Source organism: Tupaia chinensis, unplaced genomic scaffold, assembly GCF_000334495.1.
Source record: "Tupaia chinensis unplaced genomic scaffold, TupChi_1.0 Scaffold149922_1, whole genome shotgun sequence".
In the NCBI taxonomy this organism is placed as follows: domain Eukaryota; kingdom Metazoa; phylum Chordata; class Mammalia; order Scandentia; family Tupaiidae; genus Tupaia; species Tupaia belangeri.
This window is the reverse complement of record NW_006209766.1, coordinates 1,174,184-1,193,707: the sequence shown is the minus strand read 5'-3', so window position 1 is coordinate 1,193,707 and position 19,524 is coordinate 1,174,184. Positions and strand designations below refer to the sequence as shown.

The 19,524-nt window shown below is 51.7% G+C and overlaps 1 protein-coding gene across 1 annotated transcript in view; it reads left to right on the top strand.

Moving 5' to 3' along the window:
• The window catches only part of DMKN (dermokine), a 16,226-nt gene extending 831 nt beyond the window's left edge, over positions 1 to 15,395 (top strand). The window contains exons 2-21 of the mRNA XM_027769524.1: positions 6 to 88; positions 200 to 256; positions 503 to 523; positions 688 to 795; positions 1,451 to 1,504; positions 2,331 to 2,393; positions 2,572 to 2,622; positions 5,077 to 5,127; positions 5,780 to 5,833; positions 6,676 to 6,735; positions 6,882 to 6,929; positions 7,116 to 7,163; positions 9,996 to 10,052; positions 10,384 to 10,431; positions 12,075 to 12,125; positions 12,241 to 12,282; positions 12,580 to 12,651; positions 14,337 to 14,363; positions 14,472 to 14,519; positions 15,111 to 15,395. Coding sequence (XP_027625325.1) covers positions 6 to 88; positions 200 to 256; positions 503 to 523; positions 688 to 795; positions 1,451 to 1,504; positions 2,331 to 2,393; positions 2,572 to 2,622; positions 5,077 to 5,127; positions 5,780 to 5,833; positions 6,676 to 6,735; positions 6,882 to 6,929; positions 7,116 to 7,163; positions 9,996 to 10,052; positions 10,384 to 10,431; positions 12,075 to 12,125; positions 12,241 to 12,282; positions 12,580 to 12,651; positions 14,337 to 14,363; positions 14,472 to 14,519 — 1,043 coding nt within the window. The 3' untranslated portion in view covers positions 15,111 to 15,395. The remainder of the gene's footprint in view (positions 1 to 5; positions 89 to 199; positions 257 to 502; positions 524 to 687; positions 796 to 1,450; positions 1,505 to 2,330; positions 2,394 to 2,571; positions 2,623 to 5,076; positions 5,128 to 5,779; positions 5,834 to 6,675; positions 6,736 to 6,881; positions 6,930 to 7,115; positions 7,164 to 9,995; positions 10,053 to 10,383; positions 10,432 to 12,074; positions 12,126 to 12,240; positions 12,283 to 12,579; positions 12,652 to 14,336; positions 14,364 to 14,471; positions 14,520 to 15,110) is intronic.
• The last annotated feature ends 4,129 nt before the right edge of the window (positions 15,396 to 19,524 follow it).

The following is a 19,524-nucleotide window of genomic DNA, read 5'->3' as shown; positions in this document are numbered from 1 at the left end:
CGCAGCCAGCTTGGGCACCAACTCTCAGGGAGGCTTCTCGGTTCAAGGAGGCAATGGCGGGTCCCCCAACTTCGGGCCCAACGCTCAGGTAAAGTAACCACCTCAGCCTGATCCCCACCGCCTCCCTCCCTTCAAGCCCACACTCTGCTCACCCTCCTCATCCGTTGGGATCCCATACGCAGTCTCGCCCTCCCTGCAGGGAGCTGTGGCCCAGCCTGGTTATGGCTCAGTGCGAGGCAGCAACGGAAACACAGAGGTAAGGGGAAGGGTCTGGGACCACACGGGCATCGGGGCATGTGAGAGAAGTCAAGGAGGGACACGAGGCAAGAAAGCTGGGGAGGGCAGGGACCGGGCTCAGCAGGGGTGGGAAGACTTGGGCCTTGGGAGGAGGCTAGGAACAGGGAAGGACGTGAGAAAGTGATGAGAGGCACACGGGAGAGGCCGGGCTGGTGGAAGTGGCTTGATGGAAAGCGCCCCCTCAGTGGTGCCCTTCCTCCCGCAGTGCACCAACCCGCCACCCGCAGCTCTGGGGTAAGAGGAGAGGGTGGCCTGTGGCATTCTGCAGGCTGGGGGTGGGGGAGGGATGGAGTGGGCAGGGGACGTGTCCCGGGAAGAGAGGAAGGGAGGAGGAAGCAATCCTGGTGTTCCTGCCTTTCATCCTTGCTCTGTCTCTTCCTGCCCCTCCAGTCGGGCAGCAGCGGCTCACAGTCGGGAGGCAGTAATGGTGGCAGTGGCGGCAGCAGCAGTGGCAACGGTGGCGGCAGCGGCAGTGGCAGCAATTCTGGGGCCAACTCGGTGAGTTTTGCTCCTTTGCTGAAGGCAGAGATGAGGGGGCTCCTGGTGGTCCTGCTGAGGAGACAGACTCCCAGGTTCCCCAGGAAGCTGCAGCCCTGGGGTGGGCGGCATGGCCGACCGTGGTCATGCAGGCCCCCTTGGCCTCCGCCGCGCCTTCCCAGCCCCTGGCGAGCCGGCTCCTCACACGCACACTGGTGATTTCCTGTGCGAGGTGCCTGCCTGCCTGCTCACTCTGTCCGTGACAGCGCGGAGGCTCTACCCGTCTCTACTGATCCCTGCAGTTGTGTCCACCTGGCGGGGCTGAGGAGAGTCGGGGAGGGGGTGGCCGGGGAAAGGAGGGAAGTGGGCACAGAGTAGACACTTGTTTGGGATGCTTCCAGAGCGTGACAGGACCGCGCACGTGGAGACTAGAGGGTCATTTACAGAGCTGTGATGGTGACAGTGCCCGGACAGGGCCAGCAGGGGAGGTGCGACCCTGTAGCTGCCTTCGGGTAGCGCGAGGGTAGAGAGGGGACCTGGAGAGCGGAGCCACATCTGGCTTCTGTAGGGGCTGGGGAAAGGCCTCAGGCAAGAGGGCCTGTGGTTAGGACACACCAAGTGACAGGGCTGCTTTAGCTCACTGTTCCTTTACTAACCTCTCCCCCACCCCATCCAGGACCAGTCTTCCGGAAATGCTAGGCCTTTTGATGAAGGCTACTCAGTCTCCCAGGTTAGAACTCTCTGGCGTGGAGGTTAAGGGTGTTGGACTTCCATAGGGCCAACCATGGTTCCAGTTCTGGACCTGGTGGCTTGCTTTCTCACTTTCCTTTTCTCTCTCTGTTCCTCTCTGGTAAAATAAAAAGAAATAAAGAGATAAAGAAATAAATTAAAACCTCTAGGGTCCCTTCTGCTTCTTACATTCTAGGAGAGGGTGTGGGTGAGAGTCGGGGTGGATGGCTGGGGGTCTGCGAGGAGAAGCCGCAGTCTGCTCCCTGGTGGCAGGGGTGGGACAGCTCAGATTCCCCCCATGGGTGCACACTTCCAAGCACTCCGCCACACCTTGCTGTCCCTGCACTCAGAATAACTTCTCTGGGTGATCAGCTGGCTAAGGACAGGGGACACATGGAGGCTGGACAGAGGGTCAGACTCTGATCAGGGGTTACTGAAGCTCCATTATGCCTCTGGGAGGACCAGGTCCTTTTGTGAGCCCCTTTAAGAGGGCGGCGTCTGGGGAACCAGCAGTTAGCGTGATGGCTATGTCGCTGGACTCCCACATAGTCAACCGCGGTTCAAGTCCCGGACCCGGTGGCTTAAAACTCACGCCGGGTGCGTGCCCAAGATCCCGAAAGGAGAATAGAGGAGAAGGGATTGCGGTGTGGCCATCCCCCCTGGGGGGTGATTTCTCGCTTTCTGTCTCTATGTCTCTGTCTGCGCCCTATAGCGAAAAACCTCTCCAAAAAAAAAAAAAAAAAAAAAAAAAAACACGGGTCCCAAAAAAAAAAAAAAAAAAAAAAAACCCAGGAGGGTGGCGTCTGAACTCTTGCTTTCTCTTGCAGGGATCCAGAGGCAGCTCCTCCTCAGGCAACAGCGGGGGCAACGGTGGTGGAAACAAGCCCGAGGTGAGTGGCTGCTGAGCTTCCCTCTAACGGGAGGGAAGGAAAGGAAGAGGAGGTTGGGCCCCTCGCCTTGGCTGCGGGAGAATTTCGGGGCAGGACTCCTGCTGCCCAGGAGCTGAAGTTGGTGACTTGCAGCGGGGGGAATGACTGAGAGAATGTCTGGCCCTTGTCTCTCCCACAGTGTGAAAACCCAGACAATGAAGTCCGCGTGTCTGGAGGATCTGGGGGTCAGGTGAGAGCCACACGGGGGAGGTGGCGGTGGCTCGCCGTGAGACTGTGCCCGCGCCCTGTAACCCGCTCTGCTCCGCCCAGCCTGGTCCTCCCGCTCCCCTCTACCCGGCCACATCTGGGGACTCTGACAATGTGGGAAGAAAGCGAACGCATACTGCTAAAACTCCCATCTCCAAAGGAGCGATTCGTTGCAAATCTTTATGTGCCGGACCTCACTTTACACCGGAAACGGGGCTGTGAGAAATCCCACGTAAACCAGTCACTGTTTCCAAAGTTCTAAACCCGGCTGGGGACTAGGATTTGGTGAACTCTGGCAGAGAATGTGTTTTGGAAAGTCCAGTTCCCACCAGCTCTTCTGAAAGTCTGGGCTTTATGTCAGCACCTGTCACGCTGACAAAGTGTCAGGTTCCTGTCCCCACAGATCACCTGGAGCTCTTGTGCAAATGCTGGCGCTGACTCAGAAGATCTGGGGCGGGGCTGAGAGCCTGTGTGGAACAAGCTCCTGACACCGCTGGTCCGCGCACTGGTGGGAGGAGAGGCGGCGGGGTGGCTGGCGGGGCTAAACTGAGCTGGCTCTCAGATGAGGGATACAGACCTTTTGCAGGTTCCAAGACAATTCGTCCCAGTATGTAACTCTGTTTCTAGCTTTTCATATACCAAAGTCTGAGGTAGGTAGGTAGTCAAAAATATCAACCTTTTACTCTATGGTTTTTCCTCTCAGTGTATTGCTTTAAGAGTCTTTATTTTCTTCTAGCAAAACGGCTCTAGAATTCCACTTTTTCCATTTAATTCTTTAACCCATGTGGACCTTACTTTGCCATATATGATCTAGTCCCACTCCTCGATCTAATCAGGCTTGTCCGATACTTTTATGAGGGGAAACTACTTAAAAACAGACAGGAGGAAACTGATCAGGAATAACTAATACATTTCCCTAAGTACTTGTCTGGTAGTCCCAGTCCCATGTACTGAATCATTTTCACAACGAATTTAGATGCTGCTTGTAAATACCGTCATATTTCAAGGGAGCTTCTGAGAGATCTATTTTGTTAAAGAGAGCCATTTGTTCTGGGAGAGGTGCCACAATGCTTAAGTAATTAATTTTTAATTTGTCAGAGGGTGGATGTGCTTGCCAGAGAGAGACAAAAGAGAGAGAGGGAGAGGGAGGAATCACCTTCCCTCATGGGGCAAGGTCATGCCACAATCCCTTCTTCTCCATTTCTCCCTCCTTTTGGAATTTTGGGGGCACACACACACGGTATGTTTTTCATGCCATCGGATCTGGGACTTGATCTATGTGGTTGGCTATGGGGAATCAAACTCCTTAACTACTACGGGCTGGCCCCGTGCTGCCTTGTTTATAATAGCTTTATAGTAAGTACATTAATATCTACTAGAACAAGTCCTCCCTTGTCACTTAACTTAAAAAAAATTTTTTTTTAAATGCCAGAGGGTGCATGTGCTCATCAGAGAGACAGAAGGAGAGATAGCAGTCTCAAGAAGGAGAAAGCACCCCCTCCCCCAATGACGGGGGTCACATTGCAATCCCTTCTCTTCCGTTTCTCCATCCTTTGGGGATCTGGGGCAAAGACACACATACGTGGGTTTTTCATGCTACTGCAGCTGATATTCAAACTGCAGTTGGCCATGTGGGATCTGGCTCCCTTAACCACTAGACTACAAGGCCAGTCCTGCCATTTCTCTTTTCCAGTGTTTTCTTAATCTTTTATTTATTTATTTTTGGCAGTGGGCATGTGCATTTGATGAAGAGAGACGGTGAGAGGGAAAGTGAGAAATCATCTCTCAGGGAAAATGGCCACGATACAATCCTTTCTCCTCCATTCTCTTCCTAGGATTTTGGGCACACACACACACACACACACACACACGCTCCTGGTATGAATTTTAAGTCTCCAGTTCTGGGACGCGAACCATAGTTGGCCATGTGGGAATCTAGCAATCTAGCACCATAACCACCATACCACCTGCTGGCTCTCTTATCTATTCTTAGTCCTTGTCCTTTTTTTTTTTTTTTTTTTTTTTTTTTTTGAGAGAGATTTTTTGCTATAGGGCACATGTACTCACTAGAGAGACAGAGACAGGGAGACAGAAAGTGAGACATCACTCCCTAGGGGGGATGGCCATGCTGCAGTCTCTTCTCCATTTTCCCCTCAGGATTTTGGGCATGCATACACATGCACCCAGTGTAAATTTCAAGCCTCCAGGTCCGCAACTTAAACTGTGGTCAATCATGTGGGAGTCTAGCTTCTTAACCATTATGCCACCTACTGGCCCCAGGCCTTTGTCCTAAATTAATTTCAAAGTTATTTTTGGCAGGTTCCAAAGATAATTCCATTAGGAGTTTTAGAAGAATCAGTTAAAATCAATACATTAATTTGGGGCAGTGGCTCAGGATCTAAAACAAGGATTTATGTTTCACGGTCTCGTTCCTCAGGGCTCCAGAGGAGGCTCCAGTGGAAGCTTCAGTGGCACTCGTGAAGTCAAGGTAAGGGGACGGGCCACAAGAGTCAACCGTGTCAGTGGTCAGTGGGAGGGAGGTCAACTCCACCTGCCATAGCTATCGTAGCCAAGTGGGTAGTCTTACATCCCGGTCTGGCCTACGTTAGCTCGGGGAGTGAGGAAGTGCAGCCAGGTCCAGGATTCACCATGATTCACACCAAATAATGAAAGTGGGAGCCCGGAGGAGCCTCTGACTTAGGAGGGTAGCCAGTCCACTCCTGTGCTGCCTCGCTCCCACAGACGCTCCAGCTAGCACCCTCTTCCTGAGTGTCAAACACCCGCCCAGATGGCTCCTCCGTTTAAATCAATTCACCCCAATAGGCTGGCTTGCTGCTGCCTCAGAACCAAGGGTGCATTCAGATGCTTAGGTGCAGAGGTCCTTCCTGCTGGATTTTGTCAGCTTGCAGAAATGAATATGAACAAGGCTGGCCATGTTACCCATCAACAGCATAAGTGAGCAGTGGCCTCATCGCCAGGTGGCTGAAATAAGATCTGCCAGGGAAGATGGGGCCTACCTTGAGAGCAGGTCCTCTTCCTGGGGTCCTGGGAAGTCCTCTGCCATGTTCACATCTCAGTGCCCTGACTCAGGAACCCCCGCCTCCCTCCCCATAACTCTTCTCCATGTTCTGTCTCTCTAGGAAACAAGTGGAGAGGGCGGTCGCATCCTTACAGGTTCCCAAGGCAGTCAGCAGGTGAGTCTAGGACAGGCAGGGTTGGTTTGAGGAGGAGGGATGGTAGGGTTTGGGGATAGAATGCCAAAGGCTGGGAAAAGAAACAAAAAATAGAGATTTTTTTTTTCTTGCAAGGTGCTCTGAATTGTGAGGGACACCAAAACAGTAGCCCTGAGATCCCCAACCTCTTCTAGATTCATTTATTCACTCTCTCCTCCCTATTGGGATCAGAACCATATCACCTTTGCTTAGAGAAAAACAGATACAAATAACAGAAGAATGACCCAGGGGTGGCTTTGAAAACAGAACTGGAGGCACTGTTGGGAAGTGGGAAGTCACGGAACTTTGAGTGTCATGATCAGGCTCAAAAGTCAGAGCGCTTGTCACCTGTGCACCTTCAGGCTAGCCAGGTTCTCTGAGCCTGCGCCTCCTTCCGTAAAACTGGGAGATGCTCACCCCCTGCAGTTCCTGTAGAGCATTCTGGATCATAACCAGACCAAGGCAGTGTAGAGGCCAGGCCTTGGAGACAGAGCCTGAGGCGAGCTGCTGAGTGTCGGTTTCCTCATCTGTGAAATGGAGACATTTCCCACCTGGGGCTGAGGCAGGATAAAACAGTGTTTGGTGCAGAGTGGGACGACATACTTTGGGGGATGCGATAGAGTGGAGGCAAGACAATGAGTATGACTCCGGGGAAGGGGAGGGGTTACACGGTGGCAAGTCATTCTGGGAAGGTTCTCCGAGGTAAGAATTTTAGGTGGTTTTACAGAGGAGAGGAAGCTTGAGCGAGGGCAGGAACAGGCTGATGGCTGCCAGGCATGACAGGAAGCCTGAGCCTCAGACATCAGTCCCCTTTTCCCACCTAGGGGCAAGGGTCCGGTGGGGATAGTGGAAGAGGTGAAGCTGTCAGTGGAATCAATTCTGTGGTGAGTGGAGCCATACTCCACCTTGGGCTGGGGCCATGGTATCAAGCAACCCTTGCCCTCCTCTCCTGGTGCCCGTATCCCTTGGTCTTGCCTGTTCCTCATAAAGGGTGTTCTTCATCTTGTCCCATTTCTCATTGGTTCCTTAGAACTCTCAGACAATTCCTGGAATCTTCAACTTTGATAATTTCTGGAAGGTGAGTTCTGCAGAATCACTCTGCTCGCTCTTGCCTGGAGAACCAGACCCTGTCCCTGGGTCTCACTGCTGAAGCCCTTTCTATACCAGTGGTCCGCAGTGACCCTTGACTCTCTGACCTGAGGCCTTGAGCCAATTTTATTAGCACCCAATTTGACCAATTTTCTCTCTTTCTTTTTCTCTGCAGAATTTTAAATCCAAGATGGGTTTCATTAACTGGGATGCCATAGAGAAGGTAAGGGCTGGAAGGCCGTGCGGTCCTGATCCTTGTGGGAGACAGATGTAGAGAAGGAAGCGAAACTTCTGCCTGGTGAGCCGATAAAACAACGGTGATGGCCACCAAGAAAGTGGGGCTAAAAACAAAACCAAAACCAACTGGAGGGGGGGACAGCAGAGACCCGCAAAGAGGGAATATTTGGAAACATTTGGGAGATGCAGGTAAGTGGAGGGAATGGGCCTTTTGAACGCCACAGCATACAGACCTGAGCAGGTTCTGAACCTTAGTTTCCCCTTCGAGATCTGGACGGTCAAGAGAGTAAGTAGGCTTGATCGTAAGGGCAGATGGAGTGAGGAGCCAGGTGGGGCTGAAAGGCCACCTGAGGACTGACAGATGCCCAGCCACAAAAAGGAATACGAAGCAGATACTTGCCCAGTGCCGGTGGGCGGCCGGCATTTAATCTGAGCGAATGTACATACGACATCTGAGAAGATGGTTGGAGCTCAGGCTCCCTCTGTCCTTCCTCTTTGTCACCCCTCCTGCTACAGGGGAGCCCCCAGTCAGGCTGATTTGACACCAGCACAGCAGATGCACTTCCACAGTAGAGGGGGCTGGGCTGGAAGAGAAGGGATGGGCAGATGGCAGACGAATAATCCAAAAGGCACCCAACATGGCTGCTGTAGTCAGTGACCCACTGATGTGTCTGAGTCGCTTTTTAGTTTTAATTATTTATTTATTTATTTATTTATTTATTTATTTATTTATTTTTGCTATTGTATGTTGCAATGAGTTTGCCAGGGAGGGAGGGAGAGAGAGAAAGAAAAAGGAAAAATAAGAAAGCACCCCTGGCGGGGGAGGGGGGCGGGGGGACAGCTATGCTGAAATCTGTTCTCCTCTCTTCTCCTCTTGAGACTTTGGGCACGCATGCACACACGCCCGGCGTGTTTTTCAAGCCATGGGGTTTAGGACTTGAATTGCACAATTGGCCATGTGGGCTCCAGCCGCCTTAACCACCACACCACTGGCTTCACCTCCTCTTTTCCTTTTCTTCCTTTCTTTCTTTTCTTTAAAGAACATGAATTAGTTGCCAAAAGAATTGAGAGATTTCACATAATGGTTTGGCTTTCTGAGTTCTCTTGACAAATCCTGCAACACCAGGCCCCCATCCGTGTGGCAATGGCAGGGCAGAGCTGAGCGGCCGCCGCATCTTGCCCTCTGATGCTTGCTATCAGCAGTCAGGATGCCCCTGCCCTTCTCAGTCAGCCCAGCCACTGACTGGCCCTGGGAGCAGTTGGGTCTCTGACCTTTCATGTAAATGAATGAAAACTGGGATTCCTACCTTTATAAAACTTGTGGTCTTTGTGGGAGAAGGGGGGCAGCCATAGGTGGGGAGGCAGGAGAGCCCAAACGTCAGGAAAATCAAAGCTGGACTTTTTGAGAATGAGGTGGGAGAGTGGAAGACCAGAAAGTGCAAAGTCCCCTGTGGCAGTGGGCTGCTGGTGTGAAGGAGCGAATGTGTTCTCTTCACAGAGAATGGTTTCTGGTAAGGGCAGTTCTTACCATGGCCCACGAGGAACTCTGGGCCTGACAGGAGACCAGGGTCTGTGCAGACACCTTTCAGAGGGCCAGGACAGACCAGCTGAATATTTTTGCCCATCTAGAGGATGGGAGGCAGTAAAGGGAGTGATCGCAGTTACACAGGATTTCTTTATTTATTTAGGAGAGGTTTTTGCTACAGGGCGCATGCGCTGGCTAGAAAGACAAAGAGAGACTGAGAGACAGAAAGCGAGAAATAACCCCCCAGGGCGGATGGCCACACCACAATCCCTTCTCCTCCATTCTCCTCTCGGGATCTTAGGCATGCACGCACACGCTACCTGGCGTGAGTTTAAGCCACCGGGTCTGGGACTCTAACTGCCGTCGACTACGTGGGAGTTCAGCAACATAGCCATTGGGCCAACTGCTGGTTCTGTTACACAGGATTTAGAAGGGCCAGCTTCCAGAGGGGCAGGTCTCCCAGAAAGAGAGGCAGGCTGGAGATGGGCAGAGAAGAGAGGGACGCCTAGTCCCTTTCACTGTGGGGGGATGTCAGTTAGCATAGAAACTTGGAGAGGTGAACTCTCTGTAATCCCCCTGGTGAGCTGGGGGGGTCTCAAGCCCAAGCTGGGAAACCTAGATTTGTCTGGATGGCAGTGGTGGGCCAAAAGGCCCCTGCAGATTTCCGGAGCAGGGGTCCCGTCTCCCCTTGCCTTGGCTCCTGAATTCCTAGTCCGCAAGCTCCCTCTTAGAACCTATTTCTTTGCCCAGGACCAGAGGAGCTTTCGCACCCAGTGACCTCCAGTCAAGGAGCTACCGGATGGATGGGAGCCCCCCTTCCCTTCTTAGACACAACTCCCTCATCACTAATCTTGACCCTTGCCCTTGAAATAAACCTTAGCTGCCCCACACTCCTGGTCTCTGCTCCTTTCTTCCGTCGCCACTGCTTCGGCGTGGGGGGATTGGCAAGGGTGGCCTCAGTCCCCCAGTTTTGGGAGATGGGCTGGAGGTGGCACAGCAGGGACCAGGGTGACAGCTCTGGGGGCAGGTGCAGAGGTTTTGCTACAGTCGGGATCTGCCGGGGTGGGATGTGGGGTAGAGAACACTGTGCTGGGTGGGGGCGTTGGTTAACTGCTCCAGAGGTCTAGCCTCTCTCTCTGCTTGCAAAAACAGATTTCCGGTGTCTCTGCTTCCCCCCCAGATCTTAGTCACAGTGAGAATCAGAGGGTGAGAAACGGCAGTAGCTAGAACAGGGGCTTAGGTGAGCCGGGCGACCGGCTCCCAGCTAACCTGCTCCCCACCTTTCCTCCACAGGGCCAAGTCCCGCCCCCCAGCACGCGGGCCCTCCTCTACTTCAGCCGTCTCTGGGAGGTAGGAGAACTCTGGCTTTCTGAAGACCTGGGGATCTTGGTCCTCCTGTCCCCTCCCCACATCTCCCTGGAGGCGGCCGCCCTCAGCTCCAGCCTGCCTGTCACAAAATGCCCCCTTTCATTTTTGAGATGGGTAACCTCGCATACATGTCCAATTCTAACCCCCTCACCCTGACCCCGTCTTCCCTGTGCTCATCCTTAACTCAGCCCACCCCATGCCAACCTCTGGAGTGGTCCCCACACACCATCTGGAAACCTCCCTGACATGCTGCCCCACACCACCTCTCAATTCTGTCTCTCGAGGGCCCACTCACCTCTCCTTCTCCCTCCAGGATTTCAAACATAAGACTCCCTTCTTGAACTGGAAAGAAATTACCGAGGTAAGGGGGGAGGCAGAACTTCTCATTTCAGGGTGAGGAAGCTCAGGCCTGGGGACACGGGGCTCAGGGCCCTTGTCAAATCACTTGCTGAATCTGAGCTGATTTCTTACCCTCCCTGATGAAGGAAGACACCTCCCTGCCTTCCCAGTTTCCTTGATTTATGCAACCCTGAGTGGGAGAGAGGTGGGAGGGAGAGAAACTGTGAGTCACTGCAGGTGCAGGGTGGGAGGTCCTCCCTGGGATAAAAGCTGAGGCCTAGGCTTGGGGCTGCCACAGGCACAGGAACATGAAGACAGCCACTGCCTCTGCTCTGCTGCTGCTCCTGCTGGGCTTGGCCTGGCTCGAGGGCAGCCACGGCTGGGTGGGTACCGCAGGGTGAGCAGGTTGGGGAAGACGTGGGAAGCAGGGAGGACCTGGGCCAACTCTCAGGTGCTGGGAAGGGGGGGCCTGGGGAGGAAAGAGGAATGAAAATGGGAGGGCAGTGTGTGAGAGTCAGGTTAGATCCAGCACAGGCAGGTGCAGGGGGTCCGAATAGCCGGGCCCCAGGGATGATGGGCAAGACCTCTGTGACAGACCACGCGCCAATTCTGCATGGCTTGTGGCCTTTGGGGAACAGGACCCTTGGGCTCCCAGGCAAGACTGGGTGTACTCACACACCCACATGGGCCTCACAGGTTAGCTAGACAGAAGGCCACGCAAACGGGGAGGTCAAGGCCACCCAGCACAGGTGTGGGACTTGGGTGGCTCTATCGGCTGAGTTTTCAAGAAAAGCTAGAAATCTGAGTTTTAGTTATTTGTAACTAATATAACTTAAAAAGATGCAGACCAAGCAAAAAAAAAAAAAAAGTCTGGAGGCCTAAGGACAACCAGTGTGCGACCTCAGTGTTGACGCTAATAGCGGGGGGACGATTCCATGTCAGGTGTGAGGGCAGAGTTCAGCCAGAGTCGGGACTCACTGCCACGCTGTGTGTGGGGTGGGGGCTGGGAGAGCCCTAGCCGAGCTGACGGCAGGGACTGAACTGCTTTCTCAAGGCTGAGAATTGCCCCCTTGCCTTGGAGAAGGGGGTGGCACGGGGCATCTGTGAGCTCATATTTCTCCCCTTCCTTTCCCTCTTCTGACCCCGAAGTAAGCTAATGGCTTTGCTTCTGTAGATAACGGCACATCCTTCCCAGGACCCTGTAGAGAACAGTGTACAGGGATTTCAGGGTTTGTGAGGAGTGGCAGGTTTGGTGTAGGCACAGGTGGGCTGGGCCACGGGGCCTGGTTCTGCTCCAGAGGAGCCTGAGTGGGTTCACCAAGCCCAGTGTCGTTCTAGCCCAGTGTCAGGTCAGAGCTGCCAAGGCTGCAGCTGCAGGGTGGGGGTGGGGGTTACCAGACCTGGTTCTCTACCCTCAGTCCCCTACGCTGAGTGTGGAAATCTGTGTCCTGTATCTATCTGGGCCATCAGGTTCCTCCAGGCTCATGGCCTTCTCTGTAGGTGGCGCTTATTAGCAACTAGTGAGAGGGGTGGGGTGGGGCAGGTGAGATGTTGGGGCTTCAAAGGGAGGGCAGCCCCTAGGCAGCAGGGTGCTGGGGATCTGGAAGGCTGGCAAGGCCTGCATGATCACAGAGGCACTAACTGTGGACCCTTCCTCCCTTTCAGGGGATAGATAAATCCTCCTCTCTACAGAAGAGGGCAAGTGGTGCCAATCAGGTCAGTCTCTGCCCTCGGACTCCCCTGGCAGGCCTTTGGTGCCCCTCAGCCTTGATTCTGGGTCTGGTCAATCTGAAATTCTGTCTTTTACTCCCCCTTCCATTATTTTTCTCAGCCTGGCACAGGATGGCAAGAGGTGGCAGCTGCAACGTCTAAGGTAAGTTAGCGACCCCCTGACCACCGTAGATTTCACTTCCTTCCTTGGTCTTCTATCTCAAGGAGCACTGAAAAGAGCTGAGAGAGCTACTGATGGAGGGAAGAGGTAGCGAGGCATGGGTGTGGGCGCTGGCTGGCTGGAGGAGGGACTATACAAGAGAATATATAACGCAAGGGGAGAAGGTAGGGGCTCCAAGAAAGGCCCTGCCAGGGCAGGGAGGTGGAGCATTTATTCCAGAGCAACACGCCTTCATCCCTTCTCCTCCTCCTCCCACCACTCCACCTCTTTCTTCCACAGAACAACAATTATCACCAGCAGGTGTATCCTACTGCCTATTATGGGCAGTACCCATCCAAGTCCCCTGCTAAGGTAAGACTTGCAACTACCCTGTTTTCCCACTGGGGTCTCTGCATTGGGGAGAGGAGTTGTTACTGTCAGGGTCCTCTGTGTTGGTGAGCTGAGGCTGACTCCTGTTCACTTTGAAAGTTGGGCCTCCCCACTGTAAGGGAGTCTCAGGTTTCCTGAGAGCAGTTTGGAACAGAGGGCTGGAGGTTCCAATCCTCTTCACACCCATCCAACAAGGAAAGGTGAGAGAAGCAGAAGCCGCATCATATGAGGGGGCTTCAAAATATTCATGGAAAATAGATTTAAAGTAAGACGTTATTTTGGTGCAGCCTCCCAGCCTGGTGGTTAAGAGAGCCAGATCCCACATAGGTGACCACATGGTTCAAATCCTGACCCCAGTGACTTGAAAAACATGCTGGGTGGGACCAGCAAATGGTGTAATGGTTATGTTGCTAGACTCCTATGTAGTCGACTGCGGTTTGAGTCCCAGACCTAGCAGCTTAAAACAACGCTGGGTGTGTGCGCATGTGTGCCCAAAATTTCTAGAGGAGAATGGAAGAGAGGGGATTGTGGCATGGCCATCACCCTGATGGGTGATTTCTTGCTTTCTGTCTCTCTAGTGAGGGCACACACCCTACAGCAAACACACACACACACACACACACACACAAAATCAAAATCATGCTGGCATGTATGCATTCATGCCTCAAATCCCAACAGGATGGATAAATGGAGGAGAAGGGATTGTGGTGTGACCATGCCCCATGGGGGGGGGGTTTTCTCCCTCTCTTCTTTTTTCTGTCTCTGTCTCTCTGTCTGATGAGTGCATGAACTCTCTGGTAATTAAGAAGTTTTGAAATCTAGTGCACGCACACACACACATATATGTATATATGTATATGTACGTCCTCTGAACTTTCTGAAGACCCCTCCTATGCAATAGAGAACACTGGGAATCAGTCTCCTATCCGAGAGCAACGTGTGGCTCTACTGAAATCACAAGACATGAAAAAAAGACGCTCAAAGCTTTCTTTGTAGTGTTTGGTCTTTGCTCACCTCTTCCGGAAGGGTGCATTTGGGGAGAAGAGGAAAGCAAATCAGTATTTAGGGGAAGCTAGCCCAGGGATTCTTGGTTGGTGGGAAAATGAACGCTCCATTCCACAAAGAAAATAAAAAGAAGAAATACGTGAGAACTGCCTCTCATGCAGTTGCAAAGAAAGCAATCTTATGACACTTTAGTAAATGAATATACTAAATACTATTCGATTGGCAAAGAAAAAAAACACCATCTCGCAGAATACTAAAGCTCCTGCCCTTGGGGTGAGGATCTTCTAGGAGATCAGAAACTTTTTGGTGACTGAAAGGAGCAGGAGATGCGGTCGATGCACCTGTAGGTGTCCACGATGCCGATTATTGGGGCCAATGCTACCCCCGTAGCAGGCAGGAGGGAGACTTATCCTCTTTCACTCCCCTTGGTCAGTGCGTTCTCACGGATATATTCAATATCAAATTGGATAAATGGTACCTAGGATGATAAATCTCCTGTGAAAAATATCCAATAGATTGAATGTCCACAGTCAGACTGAAGGGCCCTGGTGATAACCCTGGTTGGAGCTTGCCTTGCCCTGGGCCCTTCATAAGCGCAGTGCAGCAGGGCACACAGAGGTCACTGTAGCCCCGTTTTACTTCCTCTGATCTTCTCTTTGCAGGGAGGAGTTACGCCGCCTTCTTCTTCGGTGAGTATGTGGTTCAAGAAAATCTGGCTTGAGAGAGAAGGGGCCTAAGGCTGGAGGGTGTGGAGAGGACAGTGCGATGTCTGCTCAGACAGTCTCCTCATCCTACAGGCTTCCCGGGTGCAACCTGGCCTGCTCCAGTGGGTGAAGTTTTGGTAGGTGAGTGTTGGGATGGGCCTCACACGGCTGCTTCCAGGAGCTGAGACACCCTCACCCCTGGGAGCAGGGCTGGGATGGTGGCATTTCCGGAGACCTCAGTCAGCAGCGACACTAATTCAGGTTTGCTCTGGGTGGATTCTCTGAAGGGATTGAGGAGGAGGAGACCCCATCTGGGTGTGGAGAAAGACTCCTAAGAAAATGACCCAGCTCACTTGGAAAGCATCCTCTGAGGGTTGTTTGAAGGGCCGGACAGAGGTGGGACTATGCAGGCAGCTCTCTGAGGAGAAGGGTGTGTTGTTAGGACTGAGAATGGGATGGAAATCATACAGGGAATTGTACAGGAGGGAGAGGGACCTTTCAGCTGGTAAGTTTCAGGGCAGGACAAGTGAAGGTCCAGAAGGGAAGAAGTAATAGATTGACCTAGCAGCACCAGAGTTTGTTGTAGGTAGGAGCAAAGGTGAGGGGAATGGCAGGTGAACCAGGTAGGACCGCAAAGAAACTGTAAGAGCCCAGAACTGGATGAAAAGATATCTGGTTTCAACTGATGGAGGAGTGGCCATCTTCCATCATTTGACTTCTCCTTTCTTCTAGAAAATTACTTCCGATCATTACCGAGGCCTTGAAAAACACTGGTCGTCAAGGAGCCTGACTGTGCCCTTCCCCTGGCTCTCGCTCCTGGGATGCCCTGGTCTGGGTGCTGACACCTCCATTTTCTAGGTTGGGGGCCTGGTTTGTCTGTTCCTTGTTTCCTCCCACTCCACCGTGGTGACTCTGTGACCACCAGACTCAGCGGATAAACCAGCCACTTGCTTCACGTCCTCCATTTTGTGACCGGACACCACTGACGGTTCTTCAGGAGGAGCTTCCTACTTTAGTGTTGCTCTGTGGAAATAAAACATAAATTTTGTTTCCCTAAGACTCTCTCAAATCGTATTCTTATGTTGATCCAGTTTAAGGAGGATAGAAGAGTGACCATTTGCCTTCCTCCTGGGTGGTAGGCTGGGAGAGTTAGAAGACCTGGGTTTTATTCCTGACAAGCAACAGCTAAGACCTCACTGGACCCCCTCATCTTTGCCCAACTCGTACCCAAATACCAAGCTTTTTGCATTTGAAGCAGTCCTACGTGTTTGGGTAGCCTGAAAACGTAACAATGGAACTAGCCAAATTAGGAGATGGGAGTAAAGAGACTGTTCAAAGAGAGGAAATCAGTCTTACAGGGTGTGGAACAGGAAGTGTCTAGGAGTAAGGGGGTGATGTAGACTGTATCTGGGGTCAGGTGGCCATGCTCTGCAAGGTTGACCCACAGGAAATGGCTCCGGTTTGCTTCCAGAGACCTTCCTGAACATATGGCAGGTGGTGGCGGTGGTGGGGTGTGTGGTATAAGTGCACCCATGACCCAGGGCTGGCTTAAGCTGGGGTGGACACAACATGAGGACCCTGTTAGGGTAACTCTTCATTTTTGTTTCTCTTTCTCTCACTCGCTCCTAGAAAAAAGAAATTAAACTTTAAAAAAGAGGAGAAAATGTGTCAGCCGTGTAAATAAACTTGAATATAGGTGAGGGTGAGGTTCAGTTGAAGGGTTGAGGCCACTAGGGAGACAAGTCATATCCAGTTCCTCATCCTATGCAGTCGCTCTGTGCTTCTGGGATCCAGAAAGAGGAAGGCCATTCATTGGAAACAGGCAGAGGTGCTTGGAGCAAGCTGAGCCCAGGCTTATGACAAACTGAGGAGTCATCGAGACAGGGCCAGAGTCTGCAGTTAGGAGCTCTAAGTCTCATCAACCTGGAAAAGCATGCCCAGATTAGGGAGCCCCACTGCATCCTCCGATCAGGCCTGCAGGGGACCAGAAACTAAAAGGAGGACAAGAATCACCCTGCCAGCCTAGGAGACTCTCTCCCAGACTGCAAGTTGTCCGGGGTACAACCCCTGTTTTCCTAGGTCACTGTTCCATCCCCAATTTAGCATGAGGCCTCAAAAGGTTGATGAATAAATAAAAGCTGACTCTAAACTGCCCAAACAAGTTGGGGAAATCAACTTTATCAAACTCATGTGAAGGGAGAAATTTCAGGACTACTCCTTAGCTCTGCCCTCCTTAAATCATGGCCATGGGTTTGCATTCACCTTCCGGGGCTCAACTCTGTAGGGAGGGCCTTGCAGTACCTCTTTGCTGCCACAGGGAGGAGATCGCGGAGCCGTCCCAGAGAGGACACTGCATCCTTACTGCTAGCTGCCGGACAGGGAGTGGAAAGGATGGGAAATATCTGGGAAGTCCTGGAGGAGTGAGCGCGAAGCGGACATGGTCAATGCAGTTCTAGACTCATGGGGCGTCTCTGGTTCAAAGGGTTGAAAGCAGCCCTTTACAGTTTGAAGTAACACCTGAAGGAGGCTGAGATCTTGCGCAAGGTACACTCCAGAAAAGGGGCCTGAAGTCCCAACTTTCAATCTGTTCCCTTATAATCCATTCTCCCATGACAGCCAGGGAGGACTCCCTGCTCATAATTCTCTGCCAACTTTACATTAGCCCCAGAATAAAACCCCAACTCCTTATCCTTCCTCTGTGTGATCTAGCTCTGGCTTCCCTCTCCAAAGTCATCCTGGACCTACAGAAAAAGGACCTCAGCGTACATTGCCTGTTGTCTCCTGTCCCTGGATTCCAAGATCTTCGGAAGGCCAGCACCTTCAACCACTTTCATGTCTGAACTCAATGCCCCTCTAAGCCATCCTAACCAAGGCTTCCCCCTAGTCTCCACCATCACCCTGTTTTCTTCACGTATTTGCTACAGTTATCTTGCTGGCTTATTTATTTATTTTGTTAGATAATGATCTGTTTCCTCTATGGGAACATAGGCTTGATAGGGTATGTACTTCACCCATCTTGAATTCCCTGTACCAAGAGTCAATGTGGCCACCCAAGAAATACTGGATTAGCGAATGGGACGAAGGATTGGAATTAAGTGGGACCAATCAAGGAAGTCTTCCTGGTAGAAGTTGACGCAAAGAACAGACAGGTGGGCGGCAAAGGAAGAGAACGGACCTGCTACTCAATGTGGCTGCTTTCTTGGGTGTGATAACATTGGCAGAGAGAAGAATAGATGAGGCAGGGCTGCCCTGAGTAGTTGCCCATTATCCCTCAGCCCCCTTCTCTCCAAGATTCCAGGCTTTCCATCAAGGTCTCAAAGACCCAGTGTTCATCCCTTCAAAACCCCCCTCCCCTCCCTAAACCCAGGAGGCCAGCTCCCTGCCCGTAGGTGTGTTTATAATGTAGCAATCAGGGCTGGGCCTTACCTCCTACCCACACTCAAGTTCTGGCAGATTTGGGGTGGGGTAGAAACAGGCCTGTGGGGAAACAGGAGTTTACTGGTAGTCTCAGAGAAGGAACGTGTGTGAGGGGGGGGGTCACTTCCCAGAAAGGCTATCACAGTCCCGGAGCGAATAGCAAGCGGCCTTGCCGACATACTAAGTGACCCAAGCTTGTTCCAAGGTCGGGGGGCGTACAGTCGCGGCCTTGCCAACTTACTGAACCGACCGGAAGCGATGCTCAAAGGTCAAGGGGCTCAGACAGGTCCTGGAGCCCCACCGGGTTGGACTCCTCCAATATATATATATATATATATAATTTTTGTCAGTTATATATATCAACAAAGCTGGAAAATAAGAAAGGGACTGCCTTGTTAGTGGTGATCTCCAAGCTCTCCCAGCTATCCTAAGCTCCTATAATATTACAGCATTTAAGGATAAAAGCTGGTATGTCCATGGGAGCAATCATGGGCCTGCATTTTAAAATGTGAAATGTTGGCCCAGCAGGTGGAGTGGTGGTTAAGGTGCTGGACACTCCCACATGGCTGACCATGGTTCGAGTCATGGACCTGGTGGCTTGCTTTCTTGTTTTTCCTCTCTCTCTTTCTCTGTCTGTGTATCTCTCTCTGGTCAAATTAAAATAAGTTAATGGATAAATAAAATCTAAAAAAATTAGAATTTCTTTGGTTGGGTTCATGAGTATTGTTTATGGGCATTACACTAAAAGGACCTACCTTTAAATATCAGAACTTTAAACACTAAAATCAGAATTAGGACACTATCTTTAAACACATACTCAGTGCGGCAAGATACTATGCTAAAAGAGGTACCTGAGGCCAGGTGGTGGCACAGTGGTAGCACAACTTGACCTGCATGAGAAATGTCCTGGGTTTGCACCCTGGGACCTCCCTGACCTCCCAGTGGCACATGCACGAGTGTCCATGATCTGCGTCAGCTGAGGTTGGGTAGATGGCAACATGAAGACCCTGCTGGGAGCCTCTCTCCTCTCCAACACCATGAAAAAGATGAACAGATAAACTTTAAGAGTACCTGGAAACCAAAACAATTATAGATTCATTCTGGAGCATATGGTCACTGAGTGCCATTAACTTCTTAGTCCTCTGTTCCCATCTTGTCAAGAGTGTAGTTTATGGGACCAACAGATGGTGCAATCATTACATCACTGGACTCCCATTTATTCCACTGTGGTTTGAGTCCCGGACCCAGTGGCTTAAAACTCACACCGGCACATGTATGTGCATGTGCGTCCAAAATCTTAAGAATGAAAGAGAAGAGACTGCGGTGTGGCCATTCCCCCGAGACGCGAGGGTGCCCATCCCCCCCCCCCCCCGATTTCTTGCTTTCTGTTGCATGCGCTCTCTTTGGAGCGCAAGCGCCCTATTGCAAAAGTTTCTAAAAAAAAAAAATGTACAGTTTAATTCATTGAAATTAATGCAGATGCTCTGAGCTGCCATCTAGGGCTGTTCAGGCTCCCCGAAAGGCTGGTGGGGAGAGGTAAATACAGTCTGCCCCCATTCCTTGGTCGCAGGTCTAATTTACACAGGGTGCGAAACAGGCCAGCTAAGGCCTTTGTAGGACACTATTCTACAATACAGCAAAGGAACGACACAATTCAGGCTTTGGAATCCCAATTCTCATGCCAGTCCTACCACACGCTGTGTATGTGACTTTGGGTGAGTTATTTGAC